General features: G+C 39.3%; 3 protein-coding genes across 3 annotated transcripts in view; 2 read left to right on the forward strand and 1 right to left on the reverse strand.

The window, feature by feature from the left end:
• The first annotated feature begins 1063 nt into the window (after positions 1–1063).
• On the forward strand, positions 1064–4722 carry LOC145907228 (sialin-like). Its single transcript, XM_082994658.1, has 8 exons — positions 1064–1172; positions 1475–1708; positions 1921–2095; positions 2442–2581; positions 3175–3330; positions 3552–3792; positions 4348–4481; positions 4555–4722. Exons 1-8 carry the CDS (start codon positions 1071–1073, stop codon positions 4720–4722), a joined length of 1350 nt encoding a protein of 449 aa, XP_082850784.1. The 5' UTR covers positions 1064–1070.
• Positions 4723–5680: 958 nt separating this feature from the next.
• On the forward strand, positions 5681–9377 carry LOC145907229 (sialin-like). Its single transcript, XM_082994659.1, has 10 exons — positions 5681–5724; positions 5831–5936; positions 5992–6195; positions 6699–6932; positions 7330–7504; positions 7779–7918; positions 8125–8280; positions 8583–8823; positions 9028–9161; positions 9219–9377. The coding sequence occupies exons 1-10, from the start codon at positions 5714–5716 to the stop codon at positions 9375–9377; spliced, it is 1560 nt and encodes a 519-aa protein (XP_082850785.1). The 5' UTR covers positions 5681–5713.
• A 1455-nt stretch (positions 9378–10832) lies between these two features.
• Positions 10833–14857, reverse strand: part of LOC145905353 (importin-4-like) — a 34442-nt gene continuing 30417 nt past the window's right edge. Inside the window, exons 22-26 of the mRNA XM_082992529.1 lie at positions 14270–14392; positions 13524–13654; positions 12636–12849; positions 12182–12359; positions 10833–11542 (exon numbers count right to left, since the gene is read on the reverse strand). Coding sequence (XP_082848655.1) covers positions 11415–11542; positions 12182–12359; positions 12636–12849; positions 13524–13654; positions 14270–14392 — 774 coding nt within the window. The 3' untranslated portion in view covers positions 10833–11414. The remainder of the gene's footprint in view (positions 11543–12181; positions 12360–12635; positions 12850–13523; positions 13655–14269; positions 14393–14857) is intronic.

Genomic DNA, 14857 nt, shown 5'->3' on the forward strand with positions numbered 1-14857 from the left:
CTTCGAACTGCGGGTCAGCAGATTTCTACATTACACAGACTTATTTGTGGATCAAATATGCGGACCTGACTGTGCTATATGGTTCATTAGCGTTTTCCCGGACTGTACGACACTAATTTAATTGTTTATTTCCGAGTGGTAGTCAAACAATAAAACCTTTTGTCAATAGCGAGAAAATGACACACTCATGTTTGTTTTGACTTTTTTTGTCACGAATCGTCACGCTCGAATGCTTGTTCCCCTTTCATTGGTGCATGTGCTGCCTCAGCGTCATTTCGGCGCAGTAAAGAAAAATAAGTGCGAAATATAAATACGCATGAATGCACATTAATGCACACAATAAATAATATTATTTCAAATTTCCGAAATTAGGGCAAGATTGCGTTGTGGACACTAGTACATGTATGAATATCATTATTTTATCTAAAGTTTTTATAATACCATATCAGTTAGCACATTTCTTGCCACCACCACGTGCGATGGTGTGCATCAGAGCGTGATAGATTATTGGACAAAATCTTGTGACTTTGCGAAATGACAAAAGGTTAATTGTTAAGTACAGTTTTCATTGGTGAATCAGGGCATTTAATACGCTGTGTAAATAACAAGATACATAAGAGTGAGGACGTGGCATGTAGCTTGTAAAAACATTGCTGACAATAACAAAAGCTTCGCTTTGAGTTCAAACCGGTCCATGCTGCAATCATTGGTAGCTGGTAGCAGACTCGGTTAAAAAATTGTGTGTGCTTGTCTTTTATAGTGCGTAGTGTATGTACTAAGCTGTTAAGACGTGTTCACTGTAGCTAGTTAAACCTGGACGCCGACACCAAAGTAAACATTCAAGAAAGCAGCAAGCTAACCGAAGCAAATGACGTCACTGTCAGGTACGCTGCTGATCATGAAGCCAAAAGCGAAGTAAGCATTTCTTCACCTATCAAGCCAAGTAGTTTTGAAACAGATTTTTCCAGGGATATTACCTGAAAGTACGTCACGTGCTAGCCGTCATGTGCTTTACAGCCATGTTCAACGTCTACGCCGTCCGTAGCTGCTTGAGTGTCGCCATTGTAGCCATGGTAAACTCGACCACGCACGAAGCCAATGACCACCACCAGAATTTAACCTCGGAATGCCCGAACCGAGGACACAACACAAGTAGAAGCGAGTTGTTTTCTGTAAGAACGGTTGGTTTCATCGGAGACTACTTAGCAGTCTTCAGTTTCATAATATTACGCAACTTCACAACGATTGAACTTCCAAGTTTTTAAACTTTTGGAGGAAAGACAACGTCAATATGGCGAAAAAAGTTGTCGGTTAAAATCAGAAAATCGATTAGCAAAATAACGCTTCAAATGCAAGTTAATTATGATTGGCATGCGCTTAGGTTTGATTCCACCCTGCTTGCGTTAAACCTTTCGGTTTATATAGATTTGGTGAAAACTCACAAAGTACCGAACCTACTGCATGATATTTTTAGAACGGCATTTTCAATTGGGACACAGCACAACAAGGACTTCTGCTCGGCTGCTTCTTCTACGGTTACGCCTGCAACAACATCCTCGGTCCATGGATGTCAAGGCGGTTCGGGTTTAAACGAGTTATGGGTTTAGCCATGATGTTTTCAGGATTATTCACGGTCTGCATTCCTCCAGCAGCTCACTCTAGTTTCGGCCTTCTAGTGGCTTTGAGAACATTGACCGGATTTTTTCAGGTATAATCTTATTGTAAACAATGCTTGCATGATTTTGCTTCAAACATTATACCAAACGTTCTTTATTAATATGGATAAAATTACATAGTTGAGTGATTATATAGAAATATTTTTTTATTTTGTGGCTTTTTAAGCTGTATAATGTTTGAGTCGGAATGTGTCTATCTGACCCTATGCCACCGATGTCTGATTCTAAAAACGTTTTGTGTTAGGGAGTGTTTTCCCCTTCGATAGTGGGGGTTTGGGGTGTTTGGGGGCCACAATTGGAGCGGAGCGCCTTAACTTCATTCAGTTTGTCCGGCAGCCCTGCTGGAACGTTCGTCACAATGCCTTTGGCCGGGTTGATGGCAGACATACTTGGCTGGGAATCGGTTTTCTATGGAATAGGTTGGTTGTACAATTTAACCTAGCTCAATTGGTGCATAATGACTTTAATTCTTACACAATATCTATGGTGTGTTTGTGTCTTTCTTGCAATTTTTTAGGGGCATGTTAATCATAGCGCACTTACCATGATACCATTGCCGCCACAGTTGGTTGCACCTTGTGAGCAGAGTAAACAAACAGAATACCACAAAATCATTGAATCTTTTGTGTATTTTATACCCAAACTGATTTTCGCGTTTGTTTTACCGTTTGACAGGTTTTGGCTAAATCTCTATGAAGAGAAATTCAACCTCAATCTCTATAATACGCCTTTGCGGCAATATTCAACTCTTGTAAACTTTGTTAGGAGGATTATCGTTGCTGTGGTGTGTGATGTGGTTCGCTTTGGTCCATGATTCTCCCGAAAGTCACCCGAGAATATCAGAGAAAGAAAAACGCTACATTCTCGACAACAGAAGCGAAAACGAACAGAAGCCACACGAGAAAGTATAAAATGAAACAAGTTGGTTTATGCTTCACCTACTCATTAAAACTCCGGACAAAACATATAGGTTCCGAATATATTCGGATGTGCTACGAAAATATGGCCACCGAATCTTAATATTGATCGCAATTCTTAATTGCTGTAAGTGCTGTGGGCTATCTCTGATTTTAACAACTCTTAACGCTAGCGACGGTTAGTGTTACCACAACGGTGTTTGAACGAAAATGGGAATGTACGAACCATACACCTGTGAATTTAGCTCACAAAGAAGGACGCTAAAGCAGAATTAAGACGTACCAGCGAAATTGCAAGTGTTTTTTGGACCATTATCAAATATATTCACGTCATAAAACATTCGGACCCTTCGGAATATTAACTTATTGCATTTGGATCCGTCCGAATCAGAACTTTCTTATCTTGACTTAAACCCGTCAACAATTTGATAAGTTGCCTTATTTTGCGTACTCCATTAAGCCTCAATATTATAATGAACCTGTCCAAACTGGTAAATACAATCATAGTTATATAAAAATCGTCAAATGGTTTTGTCGACAAAAATGGAAATAGTATCTCAATGATCTTTCGTTTCTTGAAGGAAAAAATCATAAGAACGCCGTGGAAATCGATGTTCAGTTCTCCGGCGCTGCTGGCAATTCTAGCGGGCATTTTTGCAAGCAGTTGGGGAGTATATACAGCTCTTACATTACTTCCTACGTATATGGCTACAGTACTCAAGTTTGATGTTACCGCAGTAAGTTTATAAAATTGGTGCGATACAATTTTTATCTGGAGAAATACATGAGATACAATATCTATACACAATTATTATGCCTTGCAAAACTCCTTTTGATACTTAAGCAGTTGTCTCAAACACAATGGTCAGTTTAAATCCAAATTTATACGGTACTGAAATGGGTAAAGTAACTTTCTATGTGCTTACTTGATCAGTTTAATAAATCGCTGAATATACAGAGTGGTGCAATCGTAGCTCTACCCTATATTCTTCAATGGCTTTTCACAATGGTCGGGGGATTCGTAACTGACGTCATCAGGTCCAAACGAGTGACGTCAACCATCGTCATTCGAAAGATCAACACGACTCTAGCGCTGGTTGCAAGCAGTTTGTTTTGTGTTCTGGCCTCTTACGTCGGATGCGATACAACGGCTGCAATCACCTTTTTCTCTGTTTCAGCGGCGTTGGCGGCACTTATTGGTATGTTACACTATACGAATTGACAACAAGACTTTTTTAGTTTGATCAAATTATGCTAAAATATGTATTAAAGTTCTCGTTGTGTGTTTTTTTAAATGGCGGCATATATATAACTCACGGACAATTCATACAGAAATTCTCATCAGGCACAGATGGAGAATAGGAATGATTGGCTTGGTTTGTGCTGTACAATTCTCCGTTTGTGGCAAAAACCCTAAATAAAATAATATATGAGACTTGCCGGCATTTTGCTTTAACTTTTTGAACTAGAAAATTACAATTATTTGTCAGTTGTCCAAATCTGCGTTCATGGGATGAACTTGTGTGGTTTTGTTAAAGGGAATGTGAGTCAAAGTATAGTTTTTTTATCGTTTGCCTGTGCGATTTGCTTGTGGTATACATTATGTCTGTATTTGTTTTTGAATCAAGCTAGCAGCCCTCAAACTTCCTTCCGTATAATCAGGTCTGTTGCGTTTATTTTTCCAATAAATTTCAACCACATTACCCATTCATTACACAGAAAAGTGGAGATAATATAAATGTCCCGACCTTTAGTTCCTGGTTGCACTTCTAACGCACAAGACATCGCACCACAGTTTAGCGGAATAATATATGGCATCTCCAACACTCTCGGAGGTATCACGGGTGTTCTGGCGCCGCAAGTGGCCGGATTTCTGCTAGTCTCTGACGTAAGTAAAGAAACCGTGAATGGGTTTCATTTGCGTTGTCATTTTACAATGTTTCGGACATTTTTATGTTTAGAACTCGATAGGTCGGTGGCAAATAGTGTTCTGGATTTCGGCCGCGGTTCAGATTTTTTGCACTGTGATCTATTTGTTGTTCGCATCCGGGGAAGAACAGCCGTGGTCTAAAGGAAAAGTTGGAAAAGAATCCAAGGGCGATTCCCTGAAAGGCGATGAAACAGAATAATAACATTGATGTGCTTTTTTAGCCACTGTTTAAGTGAAAAACGCTGTGCAAACATACGTAATATGCAATGAAACAAGAGCATCGAGTCGTGTTATGTGGACGTACGCAAATTCGAATGGATTAGGAACAACATTCGTATAACTTACTTCGTACACTTAATGTTTGGTTTCTATACTTATCGGGGAAGCGAATTCGATTTCTCCCAGGAAGTCAAAACGTAAGCAAAGAATGTTAGGCGCAAATTGCAAGTTCACTGAATAAGCAATTTATTCCGGAGCAATGGTAAAAACGTACGAAGTATTCGACAGGTTTTGCAACTTATTTGTAAAAAAAACGGAGATACATTTGCTGCCGTTAAATTTGTTCAACACAGAAAATATTTCGCCCAAGTAATAAAAGCAGATACCCAAATATTAACATAATATTCCTATTCAAACAATTTTGTGAAAAGTTTTAATGTTGTTGGAGTTGTTTGAAAATATTCACTGAAACTGTAAAGTTCAATTCTTGCGTTTTGTGGAGTCATTGGCGTGGGAAGATAAACTCGATATCCACAAAAATGAAAAGATTATGCAGTTAAAGCACAGTCTATTTTTGTTATTGTTCCGCGAGACGATGAAAAGCTTTACAAACCTACGCAAAACAATTATTTGACCCACAACAATTTTTCGGCAACTTCCGCTATAGTGTACTAAAATCCATTCGGAAAAACCTCTTCACTTCCAGGAACTGATCTGTGTGTTTAATTACTCCACCAGTTCACAATCGATCGACTATGTCATGGGAGCAGTCGCATCGGATATTAAAATGGTAGCAGCAACAACTCATCAGTTGCATGTGAGCAAATCGCCCAGGGTAAATATGCCAACTGCTGCACAGGCCATCAATCCGATGTCAATTCAATTCCGTTGCAACCAGGACGGAAACAGACAACCACTTACTGTTTGCTGTATTTGATTTATGTTTGGCATGTTGATTCAACTTCTCGATCATGGATACCCAGTAACGACTCGAGGTTTTTTATAAGCATGGACTGAAATGTAGAGTAGTAAAATCGTCGTGACAGTGACAGTTTTTATGTGTAGTGTACACTTAGTGCTTATTTTAGTCAGTTAACCATGGACTTCAACACTGAAACAAATATTGATGAACGCAGCAAACTAACCGAAGCAAATGACGCCGCGGCCAAGACGAATGTTGAAGCCGAAAGCGAAGTTGTTTTTCTTTAATAGTTTTGCAAAATTGAATCGGCAACAATTACTTTTGCAGGGTTGTTACCTGAAGGTACGTCACGTGTTAGCCGTCATGTGCTTTACAGCCATGTTCAACGTCTACGCCATCCGCAGCTGCTTGAGTGTCGCCATTGTAGCCATGGTAAACTCGACAACTTACGCAGTCAATGGCCACCACCAGAATCTAACCACGGAATGCCCGAACCAAGGAAACAAAGCAAGCAGAAGCGAGTCGTTTTCAGTGAGTGTTGTTGGTATCATTTCTTGTTATAAGGCAGATTCCATTGTAGAAGTATTAGAATCAAATATATGTGGTCAGTTATAATCAATATATACCGACGCAACAATTTTACAAAATCAACACGATTACTTTATAAAGTAAGCATAATTAAATAGATTTGACATTTGCTTTGGTTGGATGCAATGGTTACCACGAATAAACTTTGGTTACCACGAATAAACTTTGGTTACCCCGAATAAACTTTGCTTACCACGAATAAACAAGACGTGTTATTTTGACGTAAGCAAATTCAGATGGAATAGGTTCTGCGAAAATTCAAAAATCGTGAAATAGGACAATTCATACCACGAATAAACTTTTTCTGTGCAAAGTTTTTGTACAAAGTGTGCTAAAACATGTCACTGAAAATATCGTAAACACTATCGAATGTGGCCATATCGAAAGAAAGCTCTGGATTCGGTTCTATATATTTAAGAACCGAATCTACTTCATGATATTTTCAGGACATCGTTTTCAATTGGGACACAGCAAAACAGGGTCTTCTGCTCGGCTGCTTCTTCTACGGTTACGCCTGCAACAACATCCTCGGTCCATGGATGTCAAAACGGTTCGGGTTTAAACGAGTTATGGGATTAGCCATGATGTTTTCAGGATTATTCACGATCTGCATTCCCCCAGCAGCTCGCTCTAGTTTTGGCCTCCTTGTGACTTTAAGAACCTTGACCGGATTTTGTCAGGTATTTGGCATATGTTTGCGCTTCGAATGAAAAAAGACAAATTTCTTAAAACCAACTGTTTTTTTTTGTTAGCTGGGATATTGTGATATCCTTTGTTTTTTAACTAGCAGGAACAGAAATTGCACTTTGTGGTACCCCGTCTATCCATTGGGCGTGGGCACCCTACTTTTTTGTGTTTCCCATCGTAAAACATGTTGTTTTTTTTTCAGCCATAATTTATGATCAGAAAATTACAGAGCGTTTTTTCGCCAATCGGGTAAAATGACGCTCCGAATTTTTGCTCTCGGGTAAAATGACGCTTATATTAATTTTTGCTTTAACCTTTTAAGCTGTCACATATTGTAATCGTAATGTATGTTAGGCATACATTGCTGATGCATAATTACTTCACTTTTAGGGGGTATTCTCCCCTTCGGTAGTGGGGATGTGGGGTGTTTGGGGGCCGCGATTGGAGCGGAGCGCCTTAACTTCGTTCAGTTTGTCCGGCAGCTCCGCTGGAATTTTCGTCACCATGCCTTTGGCCGGGTTGATGGCAGAAAAACTTGGCTGGGAATCGATTTTCTATGGAATAGGTTTGTTGTGGTTGAATTTGTTTTGTTTAACGAGAAACGCCTTGTGGTTAAAAGTTAATCTTTTAAAATACTATCATTGCGTCCACTAGTACAGTGATACCATAGGAATAGAGATCAAATTTACAAATATCATATGCCTGGCAGCAACAGCAACATTATATCCTTAAAAATGTTTGTTTTTTCGCGTTTGTTTTGCATGTTTTGGCTAAATCTTCTTGAAGAGTATCATCCCCTTATCTTATGTGTATGGCTTCTATGTATCAGTACTTTATAGGAGGATTATCGCTGCTGTGGTGTGTGATGTGGTTCGCATTGGTCCATGATTCTCCCGAAAGTCACCCGAGAATATCAGAAGGAGAAAAACGCTACATTCTCGGAAGTGAGAATGAAAACGAGGAAGCCTCGCAGGAGGAAGTATGCAATAAAATAAACTGGTTTACTGAGTTTAGGTTCTTCTGAGTACAATCTTCAATCCCGGTAACCAATTGTTATATCCCTTGTTTTTTGATGTAAACTAAACCATCCCAAACCCTTGGTAATTTAATATTTAAATTGTATATCAGATGGTGATTCCGAATAAACGAAAGGCATCTCATACCACCTTCTTCCGTTTTTCACAGGAAACAAATTTGCACACACCTTGGAAATCAATATTTACCTCACCAGCGCTGCTGGCAATCTTAGCTGGCATTTTTGGGAGCTGTTGGGGTGCCTATACAGCTTTGACGCTACTCCCAACCTACATGGCTACTGTACTGAAGTTTAATGTTGCAGCAGTAAGAATTAAATACCGTTGAGTTCTGTCCCGGAACGCCGCACCGGCAGGCATTCTTTTACCGGGACGGCGTTCCTGACCGTTCCGGCTTGGTTTTACCACTGGATCCAGTACACAGATGGTATATAGTGTATACAGTATAGGATCGTGCCAAACACATTTCCGATAGATTTTTAGTTCCCAAATCATGTTGTGACGTATTTTGGTAAGGTCAAAACGTGAATTGTTTATTTAAAGCATTCTTAGCCATACAACTGTTGCAAATTATTACAACACATGCTTCGTCATAAAAAAAATATACAGAGTGGTGCAATCGTAGCCCTGCCCTATATTCTTCAATGGCTTCTAACAATGATCGGGGGATTCGTAACTGACGTCATCAGGTCCAAACGTGTTACGTCAACCATCGTCATTCGAAAGATCAACACGACTATTGGGCTGGTTGCAAGCAGTTTGTTTTGTGTTCTGGCCTCATACGTCGGATGTGATACAACGGCTGCAATCGCCTATTTCTCTGTTTCCGTGGCGTCGGCAGCTTTTATTAGTATGTTATACGTTCGCTATATTTGGAATAATCTTGTCTAGCAAACGAAATATCGGTCAAATCACAGATTATTCTTACTTCTCTGGATAATATTTATTTGTGTTCGAAAATACTGTACGAACGTCCGGTATTTATTTAAAAAAAATATAGCAAGCCATTCAACACACTGAAAAATTAAGTTGATATAATTGTTCCAATCTTTAGTTCCAGGTTGCACTTCTAACGCACAAGACATCGCACCACAGTTTGGCGGAATAATATATGGAATCTCCAACACTCTCGGAGGTATCGCGGGTGTTCTGGCGCCGCAAGTGGCCGGCTTGTTGCTAGTCGCTGACGTGAGTTAAAGAAAAATTGCACAAATTTCACAGAATCTTCATTTTTTTTATGTTTAGAACTCGATAGGTCGGTGGCAAATCGCGTTCTGGATTTCGGCAGCGATTCAAGTTTTTTGCACCGTTATCTATTTGTTGTTTGCATCCGGAGAAGAACAGCCGTGGTCTAAAGGAAAGGAATCGAAAAGTGATTCGCTGGATGGCTGCGAGACAGAATAACAAATATTGTGTGTTTTGGGGCAACCTGTTCCAGTGAAACAAACGATGAAATACCGTAGTTTAATGAAAGTGTACAAAATTTTCATGTGCTTACAGTTAAGCGGGAATTCTATAAGACCCTCAAAAACTTTTAAATTAAATTTGATTTCTCCTCTAGATTTCATTTCTATACGTGCATAAGTGTCCATGCCGACTCATCAATGTGCCATTGTCGTTTCTTAGTAAGTGCAGTCATAATATAACTTACAGCTGCTTGTGTTGCGTGATCGAATTCGTTTAAAAATATCTTCTATCTTCCTTGAACCAGTTCCTGTATTGAATTGACTTTACCACTTTGTAGCCGACTGCCTGAATCATACAAACAAAGACCTTCCATCATGTATGTCGGTACGAGTTAACAAGGGTTTAAACACCAATTGGTCATATATCCGCAATTCATCCTATCTATGCTTTCATCATTATTCACTTACCTCTCTGTGTTTTACGTTGTATATGCACGGCCCCAATGCAACTGTTCCGGTTCCAGGTTAATGATGAATGACACGATTTCATCTACATATTTGAACCAGTTGGTTAAGCGGTTTTGTGCTGCAAACCTTCAACATGAAGTAATTTTGTTGTTTACTTTGCACTACTACACTTGTGTTACTTTTTGGGCGTATTTCTTTCCTCAAATGATTTTTCAGTTTTCAGTACCTCATTGCTTTGGCGTCATTTTGGCAACATGAAGAAAATTAAACGCTAACTATTATACGCAACAGTGCACACAACTATACAAATAATATTTAATGTAATTCTTTATTTTTCAAGGATTTAAAAATCCTGCTGGGCATACACTGAACGCACATGTAAATGAAACTATTTGATTCTAGCGTCAGTAAACAATTAAGATTAGTAAACAAAGCTTTCCTAGATAGTGGCATTTTATTGCCGTTGCACGTGATATTGTGTGCAAAAGAGCGTGACAAATATAAATTAACTTCGTTTCGCTTTTGCAAAATGACAAGGGTCAATTACTTGATACAAAGTACAGGCTTAGTTGGTCTAAAAGAAGCATTTATTGCAGGAACAAATGCAAGCTGTTAGAAAGCGCGACAAAAACATAGAAGGTTATAAATTATTGTTGACTGAAATTACCAAATTGCATTACGTTAGAAACATGCAACAGTTATCATAACAGACAAAGGTCCGCATTATCCAACAATCATTTGTACATCCATTTTCTCGGAATTGAGCACAAATCTAATATAACAGAATCAATGGTTTTGTTTTCAATTTTGGCAGAAAATATTCGACTGAGGTTCAAAAACTTTTCATGAACATGCTAGCGAAAGATCCCTGTCAAAAAAAATTGATCCAGCTTACAGAACTCTGAATATTTCACAAGCCCAGGTTCTAGGTTGCAATAGAACTACCCACAACATGCATAAACAATTTATTAACTATACATACCACACACGAAAGCTTGAACAGAAACGGACAGAAAGCAACAGCACCAGAAACGATTTTCACTATACTCTAATAGGGCAGTCTTTTATTATTGCGCGATTAAGTTGTTTATTGTTTTTATTTGAAAGCAAAAGTAATGGTTAGGCATGATAGACCTGATTAGGTTACAATGACCAGCGAACAAAAACAGCGCGATTATTGACGGCCATTGTGTGAATAAATACTACACGCAGTAAAGAAGGAACTCATCGCGCAGGTTTTCAATGAACATCAGAACGAATGGAAAAAACGAATATCGGAATTTTCAACCATTCAAGTGCCGTTCGCAAACATGCGAAACTTTCACCACAAACTAGAGAAGGCGAAATTGGGATGATGCTTTTTGTGAAGTGATCGATGAGCGAATTTCTTTGCGCAGTTAAAATAAATGGGGCAGCAATGTAGAAGTACAATATTACAATATAAGCGAGATGCGAAGATGTAGCTTGGCGCAGTACCCAAACTCATCAGCATCAGTAACACCAGCAGTGTGTGCTGTTCGGTGTGAAAAAGGCAGACTCGAACGTGAATCACCAATTACAAAGGCTTTTATGACGACACTATTCTTTGCACAATGTCGCGCGCGTTTCCGTTCAACGCCTCGCAGATGCGGTTCATCGCCTTCGGGTCACGTGACCCCATCTCGCGTAGTTCGCGTCCGACGGAGGTTCGGACTTCTGCAAAGACAAAGGGCACACGCTGAGACGTGGAAATTTGGTGGTGCATAACTTACGTTTTCATAAACTTTCAACATAAACAAGACACCCATAAAAAGATTTTTTATACTCTGCGTTTCAGCTGCAGGCATACCATTTTTTTGAGTGCATTGAGAACGGTCGACGAAACAGCAGACGCGTATGCTGAGACGAATTATGTTGTGCATGCTATTCATGCTATTATCTGCAAGATGTCACACTATAAAAGTCCTAAGCGACCTTCAAATAAACCTACTAATGTCTGGGAGTTGCTACGTACTTAACAAACTGTACATCTACTTTAACGGCGTGTGGAGATTTAAGAAATGCACTAAGACGTTGCTCGAGCAACCGGTTCTGTTTTCAGAAACTATCATCGGGTTTCTTATGCTTCAGGTTGGCTTACGTCAACATGTAACACAATACTAGTACAATGGTTAGGAAACACACTATATCTCGTTAACTTGGCATCCTTTTATTTGTTTTTGGTATTTAAACAACTTTTATTCTCATAACGTGCCCCATCGGTTGAGAAACCCTGGTTTAGTTTCAGGGGCGATTGAATGTGGATCAACAACCGCAAATCTAGAAACATTGCGCCCCTGAGAGCTACAATATTACCGTTGTCAATCTCAGCATTGGCGCAGACGGCAGCAAAAATCTCCACAATCCTCGTCACTGTTGTCAAGTCAGTACCCACGTGATCGTGACGTAACAAACGAGCCAGACAACCGCAAACGGCCGCGTCTTCGGCGTGGTCTTCTTGGATCGGTAGCTTCGAGAGCAGAACAGGCAAAACCTTTATCACACAAAGTCTTATTTTGAACAAAGCCTTATTTTGTACAACGTCTTATTTTGTACAAAGCCTTACTTTACGCTCAATCAAACACAAAATGGCATGGGCACCTATAAAACCACAAGGGTTATCGAGTTAGGCGCCGGTTTAAACATTAAATGAGTAATTATGCAAGAATTTGAAGTACTGTATAAGAATGAAGGACTGAGTATGGGTTTGCAATTTACAGCATATACAGCGCAACGTCTCAACATAAAAGCACTAAACTGCAGCGGGCACCTGTTCAAGAGGAACTATCTCTTGATTGGCGATAATCATCCGACATACTGCTCCCAGAATGTTATCAGTAACGCGCCTGTTCTTTTCACGCGTCAACGCCGCCGATAAGCACCCCAGCACAGACGGGTAATGCTGCACGGAAGCAGCGCCGCCGTTCTTTAACACAACTCCAAGCCCATATATGGCGTTGTTCCGCACCTCGGCTTCCTTGTCTCTGCACAAATAAACGAACATTGGTTACTGGTTTGTCGACGGCCTCCGCCCACGTTCATTGATAAAAAAGTTTGTGAAGGGGATTTTTAAAGGGGATTTTACGTTTTGAATTTTAAGCTGCGTGTTCAGATGCTGACGTATTTTGCAAAGATATATTAGGTTCGGATTTTCTTTTAAGCATCAGGAATATGGATATTTACAGATAGTTGAATTTGCGGAAAAGTTTATTGTTGCTAAAGACACGTTATTAGATTTATGCTTTGTTTGCTAAGGCAACGTGCTAGCCCTTTGCCATTTTTACAACCTAATACTGGCCCTTTTCTTCGTGAAAGTGTTTAACTGGAATAATTTGACACATTTGCGACTTATCAAGTAAATATTTGATAAGCAAAGTGGAGCAAATAATATGAATTGGCTGCACTGGTAAGACGTTTTAGGTTGAAACAGTTGCCATCTGTCTGCAGCTTACACAATTCAAGTAATTATTGTTCAAATAGGGGCGGCACTTTTCAGCAATATTTTATTTGTGGTCTACAGACATGGTGGAAAATATGTAGAACTATGCGAATGCCATTCTAAACTCCAATCTTGGGTAATTTATATCAGGAATGTTGAAACCACGACCGGACACACAATGTTGAAACCACGACTGGCGTAAAGTTTGGTAACCTTTACCTTGTAAGTGGTATAAGCCTCGGTACGACATGGGATAGCATTTGAGTCGAAGACCCTTCGCCGAGTTTTTCGACTACTTCTGCAATCGTTCCGGCGGCGAAAGATCGTTCTGCGACTGAGTTCGTTGCTTTCTGTTGATATTAAAAGAGCAGTAATATTCAGGATGTACTTTTCAACCTCTAAGTTGCATTTTTCGTTACCATTATTCGTAAATTGACATGTTTAGCCTTTGGGGACGATTTACGGGCAATGAAAATCGTTCTAATGAGGAATTCGACTATTTTATAGCTTTGTTTTTTATTGCGTGTGATAAAATATACCGAAACGTTATTAAAAAGGGACCACCTATAAACTATTAATATAGTGTATTAACATTATCTGCAGTGGGCCATATTAGTCTCTGATTTCCTAACTGTCATAGCTTCTAGTTCAATTTTTTTAAAAGAGTTTGTGGAAACTGAGGAAGCGAGTACTATTAAAATTATTTCAAAAATCATTTAGTTTCAAAAGAGCAGTGCACTAGAAACTCTTGCAGTTAAAATCATTACGAGCATTTTTACTTCTCGATTGTATATCGAATAAAATAGAATAAGCACGTATTCATTACGGTCGAGACGTTAACGCAAATTGAATTTAAAAAAAACGCCGGGACTATTTTGTAAAAGCACGTAAACGCATTGCGAATACTTCTAAATAATTTTCATGTTAAAGTGGGCACACTCATACATGTATGCAAGTATTCTTACCAGTTTGTTGAGTAAGGTCGGGAGGCAGGAAACGAAATAAGGCTGGAAGGGGGCCCCGAGTTTCTCGGCCAAAGTCGGAAAAATCTCTCCACAATATTCGATCAACATCTCATCGTACTCCGCCTATCCGAAAATTTACAACAAAGAATTTGAGGCGATTATCCCCTCAATGGCAAAACGTATGCCAAGCCCGAATGTTTTGCAAGCTACGCCAGCATTAAATAAAGCAAGCAAATCTTCAATAAAGATTTATCAATAATAAGTATGTGGACATTTTCTACACATGACGTTTCATGTTTGAACGCATGCTCGATCTCCCAATAAAATTTTGCTGGCTTTTGATACCTGTATCTGATACTAAATAGCAATAAATTGTTTCTACAACATGAAATCTACCTAACCAGCAGCACTTCTTTCACGTGACACAAGTTAACCTTCAATTCAATTTTAAATGTTACTAGAACAACTTTGTGTCCACGCTTCTAGTTTTAGAACACATGTTTCTCTTTTTATTAAAGCATCTTCAGTTCTTATTCAAATATAATCTGAATAGCTAACTATCTATAGATGGATATAGCACTGCTAAAG

The sequence above is a fragment of the Ascidia mentula genome, chromosome 6 (genome assembly GCF_947561715.1).
Source record: "Ascidia mentula chromosome 6, kaAscMent1.1, whole genome shotgun sequence".
Classification (NCBI taxonomy): Eukaryota; Metazoa; Chordata; class Ascidiacea; order Phlebobranchia; family Ascidiidae; genus Ascidia; species Ascidia mentula.